Source organism: Populus alba, chromosome 4 (genome assembly GCF_005239225.2).
Source record: "Populus alba chromosome 4, ASM523922v2, whole genome shotgun sequence".
Taxonomy (NCBI): domain Eukaryota; kingdom Viridiplantae; phylum Streptophyta; class Magnoliopsida; order Malpighiales; family Salicaceae; genus Populus; species Populus alba.
In genome coordinates this window covers 7234420-7249847 of record NC_133287.1, presented here as the reverse complement: position 1 = coordinate 7249847, position 15428 = coordinate 7234420, and the positions used below count along the sequence as shown (strand labels likewise).

At 34.3% G+C, this 15428-nt stretch overlaps 1 protein-coding gene across 1 annotated transcript; it reads right to left on the bottom strand.

Moving 5' to 3' along the window:
* Positions 1–791: 791 nt before the first annotated feature.
* On the bottom strand, positions 792–9914 carry LOC118030292 (auxin response factor 8). The gene is made up of 15 exons (XM_035034356.2): positions 9813–9914; positions 9336–9391; positions 9026–9138; positions 8794–8892; positions 8637–8693; positions 8351–8506; positions 8183–8267; positions 5953–6043; positions 5715–5879; positions 5520–5642; positions 4846–4921; positions 3961–4108; positions 1653–2671; positions 1376–1566; positions 792–1287 (listed from the first exon to the last, which is right to left on the bottom strand). Exons 2-15 carry the CDS (start codon positions 9382–9384, stop codon positions 1161–1163), a joined length of 2499 nt encoding a protein of 832 aa, XP_034890247.1. The 5' UTR covers positions 9385–9391; positions 9813–9914; the 3' UTR covers positions 792–1160.
* Positions 9915–15428: the final 5514 nt, after the last annotated feature.

The following is a 15428-nucleotide window of genomic DNA, read 5'->3' as shown; positions in this document are numbered from 1 at the left end:
GTATAGATGAATTTTATTTTTTAAAAATAAAAAAAATTTTATTTTAAAATAAAATTTTTAATAAGTACAATCTTGCATAGTATTTTTTTTATTTATATTTTACTCAATCTTTTTTATTTTTTTTGGTCTCTTCTTTAATCTCTAGCTAAGCACGGGTCCAATAATTCACCGCGAGTCATATAACCAATAATAAACCATATCAAGTCACAAATAAATGCTTTACGCGTACAAAGAGACCTAGTTATTTTTTTGGGGAGAGGCCTATGGTCGGGATCCGTGAAACAACTAGGAAGTGTACAGCCTGCTTGAACCAAATTTCCAAAGCTTATTCATTGATGTAGATTCTGTCCATTTGATTGATTGATTGTTTCTTGCTTGAGCTAAATGATGGAAAATGATCGTGCCTGTTTTCTTTGGAGGACGGATATACAAGAAATGCCCCATCCTAAATTCCTAATAACCAAAAACCAAACTTCAAGGATCTTGTTCAAGGAGATAGACTGGCTGTAGGAGGAGTCGATCATGGTTATCGATCAAAACTGGGTGGCTCAGAGCTCCGGTGGCTAGTAAAGACAAAGGTGTTTACTGTGGCATTACATTAGCAATTATAGAGCCATCGATGATCGGTGAGCCTACAAATCCACCGGCAACTCGGTCAAAAATATTGCTTGAACATATTTCCTTAAACACATGTTTCAAATGACAAGGTCAGCAAGCATGATGTACCTTTCGATGTCACAATGTAACCTAGACTTTGGCATGCAGTTGTCTGTCACACTTGGAGTGAATAATAATCATAAAAATACCAAAAACAGTGTAATATTTTAATAGCATGGATGGCATGATTGCTCATTCAAGTTTACATACCTAGAACCATTCTGCCACATTCTAATTCTTTTGGCTCACTAGTGAACTTAGATGTTATCTAATCCATGATAAATGTCAAATTCTTCAGAATAACTAGTTAGTCTAGGCAAAGTAAATATATAATAACGTAGGAGACATATAAAGAAAGCGGGAGAGGTGCACGCGTTGGAGGAGATGGGATTTCATTCAAGTTTATCTCAACTCTAGGGAGGTGAGGATTTGATGAACTACGTGGAAGGAAGAATGCCATGCAGCTCTAGATCACTCAGTTTAGGGGAGCCGGGGGCAGGGTCTTAAGCCACACCACCACTCATCCTGTGCACTGCATTTGGGCCAGAGGGTTCTACACCCTGCTCTCCCAATTTTAATACATCCTCCGGAGAGAGTATCTTGATATACCAAACATTGTTCACAAATAACCTGCAGGTGATGGTGGCGATAACAGTGTTAGGTTGAAAAAAGTGGCTAAATTATGGGAATTCTCAAAGATGGGAAATTTGGTACTTACTCCCAGGGATCATCTCCAAGGAGAAGTACATCATTCTCCCTGTCGACAAATACAAGCTGCCAGCCTGATCTATGAGGGTTTTCCAATTTTCCCTCAATTCCAAACATCTTAGCCAGTTCTCCTCGTAGCTCATGATAGCTGCTGAACCGGGAGATGTCCAATGAGCGCCCAACCGACCCTGATTTATAGACCTGAAACAAAAATAAGGATAAATTACTCAGGACATCTGAACAACCAGGAGTGGCGATAAGACAAGCAAATTACTGTTGGCTTATACCTTGACAAATGTTCCACTTGGGGTTGGTGGGTCCATTTGTCCTGCATTTGACAATAAATCAGAAGAGTCTTGCACACAACCATACAGAGAATTCTGAAACCCAGAATCCCCTAACGGCATTGAGGAGACATCAGCTTCAATTGATGAAGTAGAATATCTGGGCACCGTTGTAGGTAGTAAGAGTCCAGATGAATCAATATTTGCACCAAAAAGAGTTGGATTCTGGGCATCAGAACTACAATTTTCAGCTTCCATTGAGGGATCTTTCTCAGGGTATGTCCGTGGGAGTGAAATTGAATTAGCAAAAGCATTGACCTGTTGATGTGCATACTTTGGGACCCAGGACTGTTGGGGTAACTGTTCGGTTAGTGTAGACTGACCAGCTCTGGAGAAGTCCAAAAGATTTACACTCCCTTCACTACACAGAGAACCCAGCATGTTTTGCATTGGGGTATTAGTTGCTGAGAACTTTGAGCTTGAGTCCATGTATTCTGTTTTTGAAAATGATGGAGAAGGCAAATTTGACTGTTGTCTCTGGAGTTGATCAGTTTGAATCTGAAGTCCATCATGATAGATATGTTGGTGTTGCTGAGCCTGATCATCTGGCTGGTTGTTGAGTTGCTGCTGTAGGAGGTGACGGGGCAAGCTTTCTGTTGAAATTTGGTTTTGCGCTTGTAGGATATTATGAGGGATGGATTGTTGAATTGCTTGCTGTTGCTGCTGCTGCTGCTGCTGCAGCTGCAGCAGTGGATTATGGCTGCTCGACTGTTGGAGGTATTGAAAAGGTTGCTGAAGCTGCATGAATTGCTGCCTCAAGGGATCTCCACTTCCCAGGTTTTGCATACCAGCCGCTAACATGGCCTGGTACCGCTGATTATGATCATTTCCCAGCATCGTTGGATCTAGCCTCTGCTGCATCCAGGGGAGCATATTAGCTTGAAAATTCAGAGATGGAAGACCTGGTTCTCCACTTGCACCCCTTAGCCACATTAAGCCATTACTTGCTTCATCTCTGCTGTCTGAAAATGAAGAGGTTAAACAAAAAATGAAAATGAGAGAGAGAGCGAGAGCTGTCAACTTTAGACCCACATGAGCAGAAATCTACAAGCTGTTGATTTTAGACCTACACAAGACCTTGGTGTCTCGGACTAGATTTCAGATGACTATGCTACACAAATCATCCAATACAAGCAGTTTCAGTTTTACTATTCGAATTATAGTAGTTTATATGTTAAGCTTGAGCATATTATCCATGCATCCTATAACTTTAGGCTAGCTATGATTTGACATATGGAAAATGCAACAAGTTTAACACAAGTGGGATACAATTCACATAACTGTGCATTATATGTAGAAAACCACATTCCTTGTCAGTGAGATTCAGCCTCCTAGCAAATTCATTTTCGATAAGCATTGAATTTCCATTCCACAAAGAATTTCTTTTAAAAGTTTTTAAAGTAGATCATTAGAACTCCCAAGGAAAACTTGTAAAGTCTTAAATTAGTATGCACATTACTTTTTCCCAAGCACTTCTCACTCAAGCAATGGAATGGATTTTCAGTTTTGGAAATACATAACAGTACATTTGTGATCTGGGATGGCAAAACCACTGCATGCAGCATGCAAGCCACATATTGGGTCATTCATTTTGGCAATCCAGATCATACACTTGTGCATCTCAAAAATCCACCTATTGAGAATAATATTCAATTTACCAAGCTTTATTTTTATTTTTTTAATCCATGAAGCAGAAGCTGTTTGTTTAGTTTTCCTCACTGTTTTTGGTTTTTCCTTGTATTATTTGGATTCTCTATTAGTCATGTAACTAACGTATATCTCTTGTTCCACCTTCAATTTTCTTTGAATTTTAGCCATTATATTCCTGTTTTTTGCTGTTTTGATTTGTTTTATATTCCCATCCTACATCACTCCAACTGCCCAACTATCATGCATAAGACAGCCACTTAAACTCCCAGCTCCAAGTATTGCAAATCTCTTATATAATCTGCAGTTTGGCCAACACATGTAGATTCATTATCAGCAATTACTTCAGAAGGCCATTTAATAATAACTTGGATGGAGATTTATGAGGGAAGGTATGATATTCATTTCTTTTCCTTGCATCTAATGCTTTTCTAAATGTCCTCAGCCTTAAGAGGCTAGTCAATCTTCTTCCCCTGTTATTCAATTATTACTTCACATCCATAAAAAGCAGATTTTGTTAAGTTCAGATCCTAGGTATAAACTAAAATCCAACTAGCTTTGATGGAAAAACATAAAATAGGACCATAAAATAAAGAGAATGTACCAAGAAAAGATGGTGACCCAGGATGCCAAGGCCGTTTCAGTCGGAGGGGAAATAGTGATGGATACATGGGGAAAGTTGTTAAAGGCTCAATCTCCCATAATGACACCCTTGGCTGCCTCTCACCTGCTGTTGACTCATCCCAGCCAACCTACATGTAAAGATTAAGCACGAAGTTAAGGAAATATGAATATAAAGGTGCTTCATAAGTTCTAGGTAAAACACCCACAGGCTACGCCTTGTGCTATCTGGTTGGCAAAGTAGAATCACTTGGCCATCAAAGGGATTGTATACATACAGGTGTAAAACATGTACATTCATGTGAAGGAGAGGGAGTTCTCACCAAAGAACTTTTGACAATAGTTTGCTAGGTCTTGCTCAAAGTAAGTAAACCTTTCTTTCTTTGGATAAGAAACTCGGCAAATTACGATAATTGTGTGTGCATAAAAATAGTCTACATCTGTACTTCCAACAGGACTGATGAGTATTATATACTATTTTAAACCATAAAAGACAGATTGCTTTATTTGGAAGGTGACAGCATGCACCTCCAGCAGAGACCAGGTGACAAAACTTCACCCTACTGTCAGAAATGCTAAGTATTTAATGGGACAATAAACTACATTGCAATATGCGTGCAGCACCAAATATGTAAAAACAGGCAATATAAATTGGTTATTTAAATTTGGTTGAAAAGAAAGTAAAGACAGGTAAAAGAGCTCTCTCTATATGTGCATGACATGTACAAACACCCAAAAGAGAGATTCTACACCTGTCAAGCTCAAAATGAAGAGATGCATTGAGCAACTACATAACATTGTACAGAATATAATGGCACAAACATGTCTGGTATTATGGATCCAGGGTCTAACACATTAAATATATTACCTTGACAGATCGCCAGTGCGAATTAGGCCAGCGAACAGGATCCAGATCACTTATGCCGGTTATCGTACCCATGTACCTGGATAAGACAAGCCTTCCACATAAACATAGCTGCACACACGTACATGGCAGTTCGGCAAAATAAAATGAGTGATGTAGAAGCAGCAGTTCCTTGGCATCATCTTAATGTTGAGGGATACATGGCATGCATTATGACTGCTTTTGGTTGCCCGCTATCAGAACCAAGAACTTGCTCGTCAACCCAAATCACACAGGGCCAATTGTGTTGTGATGACTTGGCATTTCCTACAGGTTCAACCTAGCAGACAATGACTTGTACATTGATACTCATAGATTTGTGGCTGCCATACCTTAAGATTCTAGTTGTGGCTCAATAGGGATGATACTCATGCATGCCATCTAAGCCTCAGCATTATCACACAAGAATGCTACCTCTACATCATGAACATTTACGCTTCCCCAAGGGTTATGTTCAGCTGTAGCTAATTACCAAACCGACAAAGATATAAAATGACAGTTATATGATTCAATACCATGGAATTGCAGATGAATACATCAATCATGAGGGAGACTTCACAGAATATAACAAATTATGTGGGTTGAAAGACCATGGCGGTAGAATATAAATAACACTAAACTATCAACTACGATAATACCTACGGACACTTGATTCTTCAGTCTCAAAAAGCATCCGGAAGCGCATTCCAACTGAAATGCGTGTGTGAAATACTGCTTTAACGTATTTGGATAGAGGTATAACAAACTCAGATGGACTAGCCCTGCAAAAAGAATACATGTCAGATGAAAACCTGAAGCAGGAATTGCAAAAACCTTGGAAACATGTTTGCCACCTTGGGTTGTAGAACACTGTAAAACAGCTGTTAGTTGCAGCAGCATGAGCTGCAGCAGCAAGGAGACCAATGTGCATGCTGTCACTAGATAACACAGACGATGGCATTACAGTTTGTGGTCGAGTGGCCCGGCGAATTCCCAAAAGAAGTTGGTTTTTCTCATTCCTAATGGAAGGAAGCAACAAGATTAGCTGTAATGACTGAAAATTTATGGAGAGAAAGAAAAATGATTACGTACCAGATAAAAAGAACAGAATCTCCAGCAACAAGTCTTTTAGCACTTACAAACACACTCCAACCCGTTGTAAGTAGATGCCGTTTGGGCTGTCCTGCAAGATGAGGAAGGAATTAAAACTGTAAGCCTGCACAAAAATCATTAGCGACATGATAGAAGAACATTCCATTCTACACTACAGCATCAACTCATTAGCAGTGGTTATACAGAGACAATGGGAGTAAAAAGGTTACCAGCACGAAAGCGTAGCCTCCATGAATTTTTATAACTACTGTAGGGTGGGCTTGGCTTGTAAGCCACCACAACTATAATAAAAAATACCGCCAGTTGGAGCAAAGCATTTCTCCATCTAAGAGATGATGTACTTCAACTGGAGGTACTTTACACTCTGGCAATGGTGGCTTACACCACTCTACAAGATGCATACATGGATGATTTTAACCCTGGTTGGTTTCTAGAGAATGAATCATTGTATGTTGATTATCCTGACTACTTCTACACTTCATAATAATTACTTCCCCAGTGTTGGGCTTATAATCCACACAAACACTTGAAGGTTCTTGGAGAATAAAGTCTAGTCTCCCATTTTATAATATGGAAAGAGTGTTTTTTCATCATATTCAGTCATTGCATTTTCTGCTGAGACTTCTTTAGCAGGCATTCAAGTATAACTTGAGTTTTCATGTTTTTGGTATCTTTGTAATACTTCTAAATTCTAATTTTATCCTTTTATTAATAATATTCCTCTCTCGAGACTTTTCTTCCTACTTTTACAAGGGGTTTTCCATATAAACTCTGTTTTTTTCTCATTATTTATTGCATTTAAACCCTTTATAAATTTACCAATGTATGCGTCTTATGATCTTTCCCGTTAATAAATGTGCATAGAGGAACTTGTCATGGCTATTTATAAGCAAATTTCCACATAAATGGACAAATAGTTCATTAACTATAATCCTTCAACTTCAACTATTATAGTTAACTTTAATTACTATTCCTAACCATAATTCTTTAACAATAATTTATCCATGTTTACATGGTATTTACTAACCATAATAGTAATGTAATTTCGTGTATTAATCATGCATAATTAGAGTCAATAAGTTTTTCTATGTGTGCTGATATAATTAACCCCATGTAAATATCCTTTCCACAAATACAACTGCCATCATCTTAGCTTTTAATTGCAAACTACTTTCATTGGAAAGTAATCCGCAATTAGGTACAACATTGTAACAGTTGTTAGATCACCAAGCTATGATGAAAATTCAAACAAATTATATACTTAGTAGTGTTTAATTGGTTTCCATGTGCTAGGTATAGTTCCTAGTATTCAAGTTAAAATTGCATGAAAGGGGCAGAATAAATTACAGCCATGTACTCAACGATAACTGACTTGATTGAGCCCCAATATCATGCCTATCAATATGGCTCTTGTATATCCCACATCTAATGCACCAAAAAGGATGCTTCTATCATACCAACATACTTCAAATGTATATAATCAGTTTTGCTTTTTGTTCATTTAGCATTTCTTTCACACATTAAGTAGAGCAACGAAAAAAGTTGGCCACCCATTTTAGTCATGATGAGCATTCCACTAAACAGATATTCTAACACAATATCTGACCTTATTAATATTCCAACAACCTAATTAAGAAATCCTAAATGAGGGGGGGGGGGGATCTAGGCATCTCCTTCATAGAGGCACTAGCTAAACTGCAGGATGGTCCAAATCTTAAGGGACAGCTAACATCTGTGAACTTCAACTACATGGATAAGAGAAACCCACTCGATACAAATCAGACATCAGCAAAAGATTTTTTTTTTTTCGATAGAAGGGTGAGAGGCATGTGATCAATTTCTTTTTCCCCAATAGAAATGATAAAACTAACATATTGCACAGCTGATCAAGATTAGAATTAATTCTCAGGTGCTCGAGAATAGCTCAGAAAAGTTTTCCAAAATGTTCATAATGGCTTCAGAGTCAATTGCATCAAAATGCAGAGTAAGACAGCGCACACTGCTACTAAACAAAGTTATTGTAATGGAAAAATGCAGATTGCCTATTTTTCTCCAGTTACGTTACAGGTTAAAGCAATGGTATTATTATTGAAAATGCCAGGTGGCACAAAGCAATAACAATAAAGCATCATCATCCTAAAATCCAACCATTACATCCTAATACAATTACAAACTTATCAAATTAATGATAAAAAATTCCACAGCTTACCTCGGAAAATATGCCTAAACTTCCATTCAACATCATGGAGATCCCTGGCGATAAGTTCCTGAGCTGGAGGCTGCTGGGTGAAATCCTGCATGGCAAGTAAATAGGCATATTGAAAGTCATTAACATTGCATAAATATTTGAAGCAACAGAAGCCAAGAAAGAGACTACCAGTGGAGGAAAGACTTTCTCAGCAGCACGACGAGGAACAGAGAAGCCTCCATGTGTACTAGTATCACTTGCGGTCAATGTCTTGCAAAAATAATTTGTGGGCTGCTTGCTTGGCATTCCCAAGTCCATTGGAAGAAAAGTCTCCTTTTGCTCTTGCTATTCGTGCAATGATAACAAAAGGTGATTAGGCAACAACTAAATATACACAACCAACAATTATTCTCATGCTAAAAAGCAATTTAATAAACAAATGAACTCGATATTCAAAGTTTTTATAAGCTGTTACCGGTGTCAAAGGCTGTAATGTCATTTGGGCATAAACTTCATCCGTTTCAACATCTGCCTGAAATTATCATAACTGGATATTTAGAAAAACAAAAACCACTTCAAAGTAAGGAAAATGTAGGAGATTTTACTGATTAAATTAAACAAATAGAACCCACATGCATGGTGACATTGTGGAGCTGGCATATCAACTGGGGAGGCAAACTGGGATAATTTGGGATGTGAGCATCAACTTCTTTGTTAGTAGTTGCAGCTACCTATAAAAAAATCATTTCTTTTCAATCTCCACCAAAATGTGCATATATAACAAACAACAAATAGACAAGCATTACTTTTGGAACTAGAAATTAGAGTCATAATGAAGATAGACAACGAGAAAAAGAAGAACACCTGCTCACTATGACCCTGAGGGAAGTAGACCACTCTGCTCCCCGCAGTTGGTAGGGACACCAGGGGTCCAGCACAAGCATGCCACAACTCTGAATTCAAACATTTCTTCTCCCCTATCACCCCACCATCATCATAATCATAATACACAAAACATAGTAAGCAAAACTATTCCTTTACATTCAATCATAAATTTCCAAGGATAAACTTGAAGACATTTAAAGCTCTAAGAAACTTAACAAGAACCTGAAAATGACATACATAATAGTAGTAAAATTAATAAGCAAAATGAAGATTGATAAGATATACATACCTTCTTGACCAGCTTGCTGACCACCCAACCCTGATGTTGAAAGCTTCATATCCCACCTTTTTTAAAAATTTTATTAGATAAATACACTTATTTATAACAAAATATAGTAATTAATACTGCTGAACACAGATAGTCTAACTAATTAATTACTATATAAAACCCTCACTAACAGCGACCATACTGATAATAATAATCATCTTCCAATCCAGCAAAAACACACCACCACTCCTCTTCTCACTCTCACTAACCCCACCTATCCTTTCTCTCATTTCTTCTTCTCCAAAACCCTAAACACAAAACCCCAAAAAATGTAACAAAACCAACCCCTGATCCATTTAGATCTTCTCCTTCACTTTCTTGACAAAAAGATCAAAACTTTCATAGCATTTCAGCAATTTCATGACACAAATCAAGACCCCGGAAAAGAAAGAAACTTTCACTATCACCTCACTTCCAAGAAAATGAAAATGACCATACCAAAGCGGGTTTCGGCTTTCAAGCTCAAATCTTTCACCCAAGTTACCCAACTTACAGTACTGTTTACAGGAGAGAAAAGAGAGAGAAAATGCAGTGAGTGAGGTCAGTGTCTTTTGCCTTATAAGGGGACCCGACAAAGCTGGACCTGAGGACAGTAGAGAGAGAAAGAGAGAGAGACTTGTAAGAGAAAGGGAGAGTGAGTTAGATCTTGACCGTTAATGTATCCGTACATGGAAGATCTAGGCCATTGATGTTTTTGTGTGAGTGATATGACAGCAGGCATGTGCCACCATCCTTCAGTGGTCTTTGACAGAGGGTGCGGATTATTTAAAAAAAACAATTCTTTTTAAAATAGAATTAAATATTAAAAAATCCAACCTCTAGAGTGATATATGAAGAGAGAGGTGTAGAGTGGGGGAGAGGGACCCATCTCTCGTGCAATAATTCAATTTTTTTTTTACTCGTTTTGGGTCACTGATTTTTACTTTTACAACCTTTTTTACTGTGATGAGAAATGCTAGGCATGGGCGATGTTTAGGGTTCCATCCATCACAATTTTTTTTTGCTATGTTTGATGATGCATGCGACGTACAATCTTTTGGACGGTCCAAATTGGTACAATTACGAGTGTGTTTTGTATTTCTACATTTGTGGTCCTTTGTGGGATCATCTATTGTGTAGGAATTTTTAGGTAGGTGATTAGGGTTGGTTTTACCATTGTATGGTTTTCTATTGTTACAAGGATAGGTATTAAATTCCATCCGACAAAACTTTGATTTGAAATCTAATTTAGATTATATTTTAATTTAAATAAAAAAATAATATTAATATAATTAAACACAATTAACTTTTCCAGTGATTGGGATTGTGGTTGTGATTACTTTTCAAAATGTTTTTCACTCAGAAAAATATGACAATAATATTATTTGATTTTTTAAAAATTATTTTTGAGATTAACACATCTAAATAATTTGAAAACATCAAAAACATATTAATTTAAAGAAAAAAAAAATTCAAATTTTTTTGGAAGCGCTTTTGAAAAGTACTCCCAAACACTCTCTAACATGGCTAAACTTTATCGAGTTAATATTAATAACTTTTTTCAAAAAACAATAATAAAAGAAAACACATCATCATAACAAAAAAAAAATTAGGTGACTTTTCATCTTAGCTATTATATGGGATTATTTTAATTATTTTAACAAAGTATGGTTGTATTTGTTATTGCTGTAGCTTTTGATTTTCAAAGTGTTTTTTACTTGAAAGATATTGTATTAATTTTTTTTTGGTGATTTTCAGTGGTGTTGATATACTAATTTTAGAAATAAAAAAATACAAAAAAAAAATTATTTTGATGCATTTTCAATTAAAAAGCAAGCTACGTGAGTGTCATTTGGTGTGTTTTTGATTTAAAAAAACATTAAATTAATATTTTTTTTAGTGTTTTTCGATAATTTTAACTTAAAAAAAAATATTTTGATATATTTTTAAACAAAACACTCTTTTGAAAAATACTATTTATTATCATATCAAACACATACTACATTACAATACTAAGCACACGCTATAGAATATAAGTAAGGGGATGTAAAATCTGAACTTCATGACAATAGTATTCTCCCGGAGTTACAACTAGGAATTGAATTAATGAAATAGTTGAATGCTTGATGATGGCATTTTCAAGTATAATTAACAAAAACAAGTAGTAATAGGATGTTGAGGTTTGTTTAAGGGGAAAAAAATAGATACAGTTGTCCTTTTTGTCCTTCAAAAGTTTCATATAGGGTTTTAGATTAAGAATTTTATCCATCCATTACCATCTATTTTAGTTATTGATTTCAGAATCTAAAATATAACTCAAGTTAAATTGTTAATTAAATTAAATAAGATATTAACTTAGTAAAATTTCGTTGCTGTAATTAATTTTTTAATAATATAATTAACCTGAACAAATAAGTTTAAAATTCACGATATCAACATAAAAACATGGTAAAGAAAACAAAACAACATAAAACCCTCCCTTTCAATAAAAATAATTAATTGATGATCCGAATCGTTTGAAGCAGTACCTGAACCGAGTTCGAAGATTGCAATGAAGGTAGGGGAAGTAAAAAAATTGAAAAACCGATTAAACTAGGAAAAAAATAACAGAAAAAACCGAATCGTAAAAAAAAACTGAATTAAAATTTTAAAAAAACCATCTGGTTCGGTTTCGATTTCATTTTATAAGCTTAAAACCAAGAAAACAAAATCAAACTGAAAAAGACTAGAAAAAACCGAGTCAAATCGATTTTTGTTCAAAAAAACCAAACCGAAACCGGTTAGTTTGAACTAGTTTTGGTTTTTTTTAAAAAAAAATTGATTTAATTAATTTTTTTTTGATAAAAACCAAAACGAATTGAAAATGATCAGCCCTCCTGAATGAAGGTTAATGGATGATTTTAACCAAAGTTTATGGCATGCAAGATAATGACTATTTTAGCCTCTCCTTTTGTTTTTTTTACAATGAGAATTCAAACGGTATACTTCATGGATGCATAATGGTACTCAGCGCCGCTACCAAGTAAAATGGGTTCATGGATATGGTCGGTGATTCATTGATAGAGGGCATTTTTGCAACATGTTAGTATGTTTACAAATATATAGTAACGATTAGTTTTAAAGTATTTTTAATTTTAAAATACATAAAACAATTTAAAAATATAAAATAATTAAAACGCAATTACAAACGTCATCAAGGGAGATTAAAAGTGTGATTGCGCAAGCTGCCCCTCCACACCTTGACCATCTCTAATCGTAGTGGAGGGGAGGGGAGTTGAAGGGGTTAAAGAAAAAAAATGAAAAAGCTGCCCTCCATTGGATTGGTTGGGCCCCGAGGGGCCCACTTGAAAAAGAACGGAGGGTACTGTTTGGATGCTTATTTAAAAGTATTGTAGTAATTGCAGTTGCTTTTAAAAAATATTTTTTGTTGAAATATATTAAAATGATATTTTTTTTATTTTAAAAAAATTATTTTTAAAATCAGCACATTAAAACAATCCAAATCACATAAAAAATTAATTTTAAAATTTAAATTTTTGAAAACATAATTTGCACTACATTCCTAAACGGTGCATAAAAATCAACCTTCCTACTTTTACTAATGATATTATTGTCATAAAAGTTCTGTTTTTGTGTTTTAAAAGTGTTTTTAAAAAATTTTTAATTTTTAAAATTTTTTTTTTTACTTCAAATGAATATTTTTTTAGTATTTTTAAATTATTTTAATACATTAATTAAAAATAATTTTTAAAAAATAATAAAAAATATATTATTTTAATATATTTTTAAATAAAAAATAATTTTAAAAACAACCATAACTATATAGTAAGATAACCTCCCCAAGTTATCAAAAACTAATCACTAAAAATAACAGAGGAAGGAACGTCAGAGTTTTGCTCCATAATTTTTTTTTTTTAAATGGTTTTTAGGTAATATTTAACTGTTGTTAAGAGATAGAAGACAGTAAAAAAAATGTTTTTCTATACCAATCAAACATATTTATATTTTTTTATATTTGTTTTTTTACTCGAAACACTAATAAAACTTTAATTTTAGCAGTAAAATTTAGATTTTTAGCTGTTTCAGAAGATGGATGGAATCAAGGTTTTAAAAAATTTAATTTTTTTACTTAATTTAATTTTTTTAGATTTTTTGATGTATCATATTAAAAATAATTTTTAAAAAATAAAAAAATATTATTTTAATTCTTGTCTAAATAAAAAATATTTTTAAAAATAATTATCACTACACTTCTAAACATTTAAAAAAAAAAATGATTTTCTATTTTGCACACACAGATGGTATAATCTGATTTTAACATCTAAAGTTGATTTATTTGACGGGAAAAAACATCAAAGGACGTTATGAAGCCACGTTTCTCCTAGAAAAAAGGATCCGCGATTCAGATAAGGTAATTTGACTGGCCTTCGGAGTGGGCTAGGCTCACTGTCTAGTGTATTTCGAGCACGCTTTAAATACCCATAAGCAAATAATAGCTTCAAAAAAACTGGTGATCCATGCTACTCCATTATTGAGTTCATCTATTTTTTTCCCGGCATGAAAAAAAATGCTAATATGATGAAAGTGTTCCTAAAAAGAAAATAAAATCTTAAACTTAATTCATTGACTCGATTAGATTTGATAAACCTATTTAATTTAATAACATGAATAAAAAATAGCGACGACAAGAAGGGGTGAGAAAACATGACCCAAAATAAAATATTGTTTATTTTATGCATGCATCACAAAAAAAATATACCAAAAGAAACTAGTGTTTTCATAATTTTAAGACCCGGTCCGGTCCAAGGTCCAGGTTTCAGGTTTTGACCAGGTTACCGGGTCGTCGGGTTGGTCGGGTCATTTTTTTTAAATAAAATTAAAACGACGTCGTTTTAGTAAAAAAACAAAAAATAATAATAAAAGTCAACGGGTTTGCGGCCGGGTCTTCCCGGGTCATCGGGTTACACCGGATTTTTTCTTCCTTTATTTTTTCTTCAATATGGCACAATTCTAGTTTTGGGTCGATTCGTCGAGTCGGGCTGCATTTCAAAACTATGAGTGTTTTTCTATACCTCCTCTAACAATTCACTCGAATCCGCACAATAAATTTACCAAATTGTTCTTAGAAGAGAAAAACACATAGGTTAGTTTGAGGGGTATGTTTGGACTTTCCCACAGGATGATTTTGGTACTGTAGAATTGGTGAGAGGTATACATGCTTTTTGCCCTCTCGATTGCACGGTGTAAAGTTCAAAATACTATTGGAAGCAGAGTTTCAGTTTGCTTCGGGAGATGGGTTTTTTAGGTTTTTCCATTTCTTTAGCAGAGTGAGATTATCAAATATCTTTGGATTTTAGGACAAATGCTTTTGTCTTCAAAGGCAGTTGCATCTTTTGCACTCCAGTTTTTTTTTTGGTAAATTTTAGGTGCGGTTAGAGTTGTTTTGATATTTATAAAAAAATAAAATAAAATAAAATAAAAAATTGTTGGTATATACTCATCACACTTCAATATATAGAGGTTGCGCGCTCCATTGTCGCAGTAAATGACACCTTCTTTGATCTTTGAAAACACCCAATTGAATGCCGTTAGGTAGTAAATATATTTTTTTTTTCCTTTACCTTGTTTTCTCTCTCATCCACCCACCCAAAGTTCAAAAATATCCCAATCTTTAGTATTATTTCAATTGTGATTTCATTTTGTATTTACTTTAAATTCTTTTTATAATTTTTCTTTTCAATTTTATCCTTTATAACTTTATTTTATTTTATTTTTATGTCACATTTTATCATCGTTCTTTTAATTGATATGTATTTTGCTTTTCACCCTTCTTCTAATTGATTTTATTTTCAATTTCATACTTCATTTTTGTTTTTGTTTTTTTTTTAATTTGATTTTTATTCCTTTCATTATAATTTCTTTTGGTTTCATTTATTTTCTTAACTGAATTTTTTTTAGATTCATCCCTTGTTTTTTTATTTTATTTGATTTTTATATTAAATTTGATTCTTATTTTTTCAATCGTGGTTTTTTAAACCCGAACCAAGAGTTGATCCCGGGCAAGTCCTGCGTCAT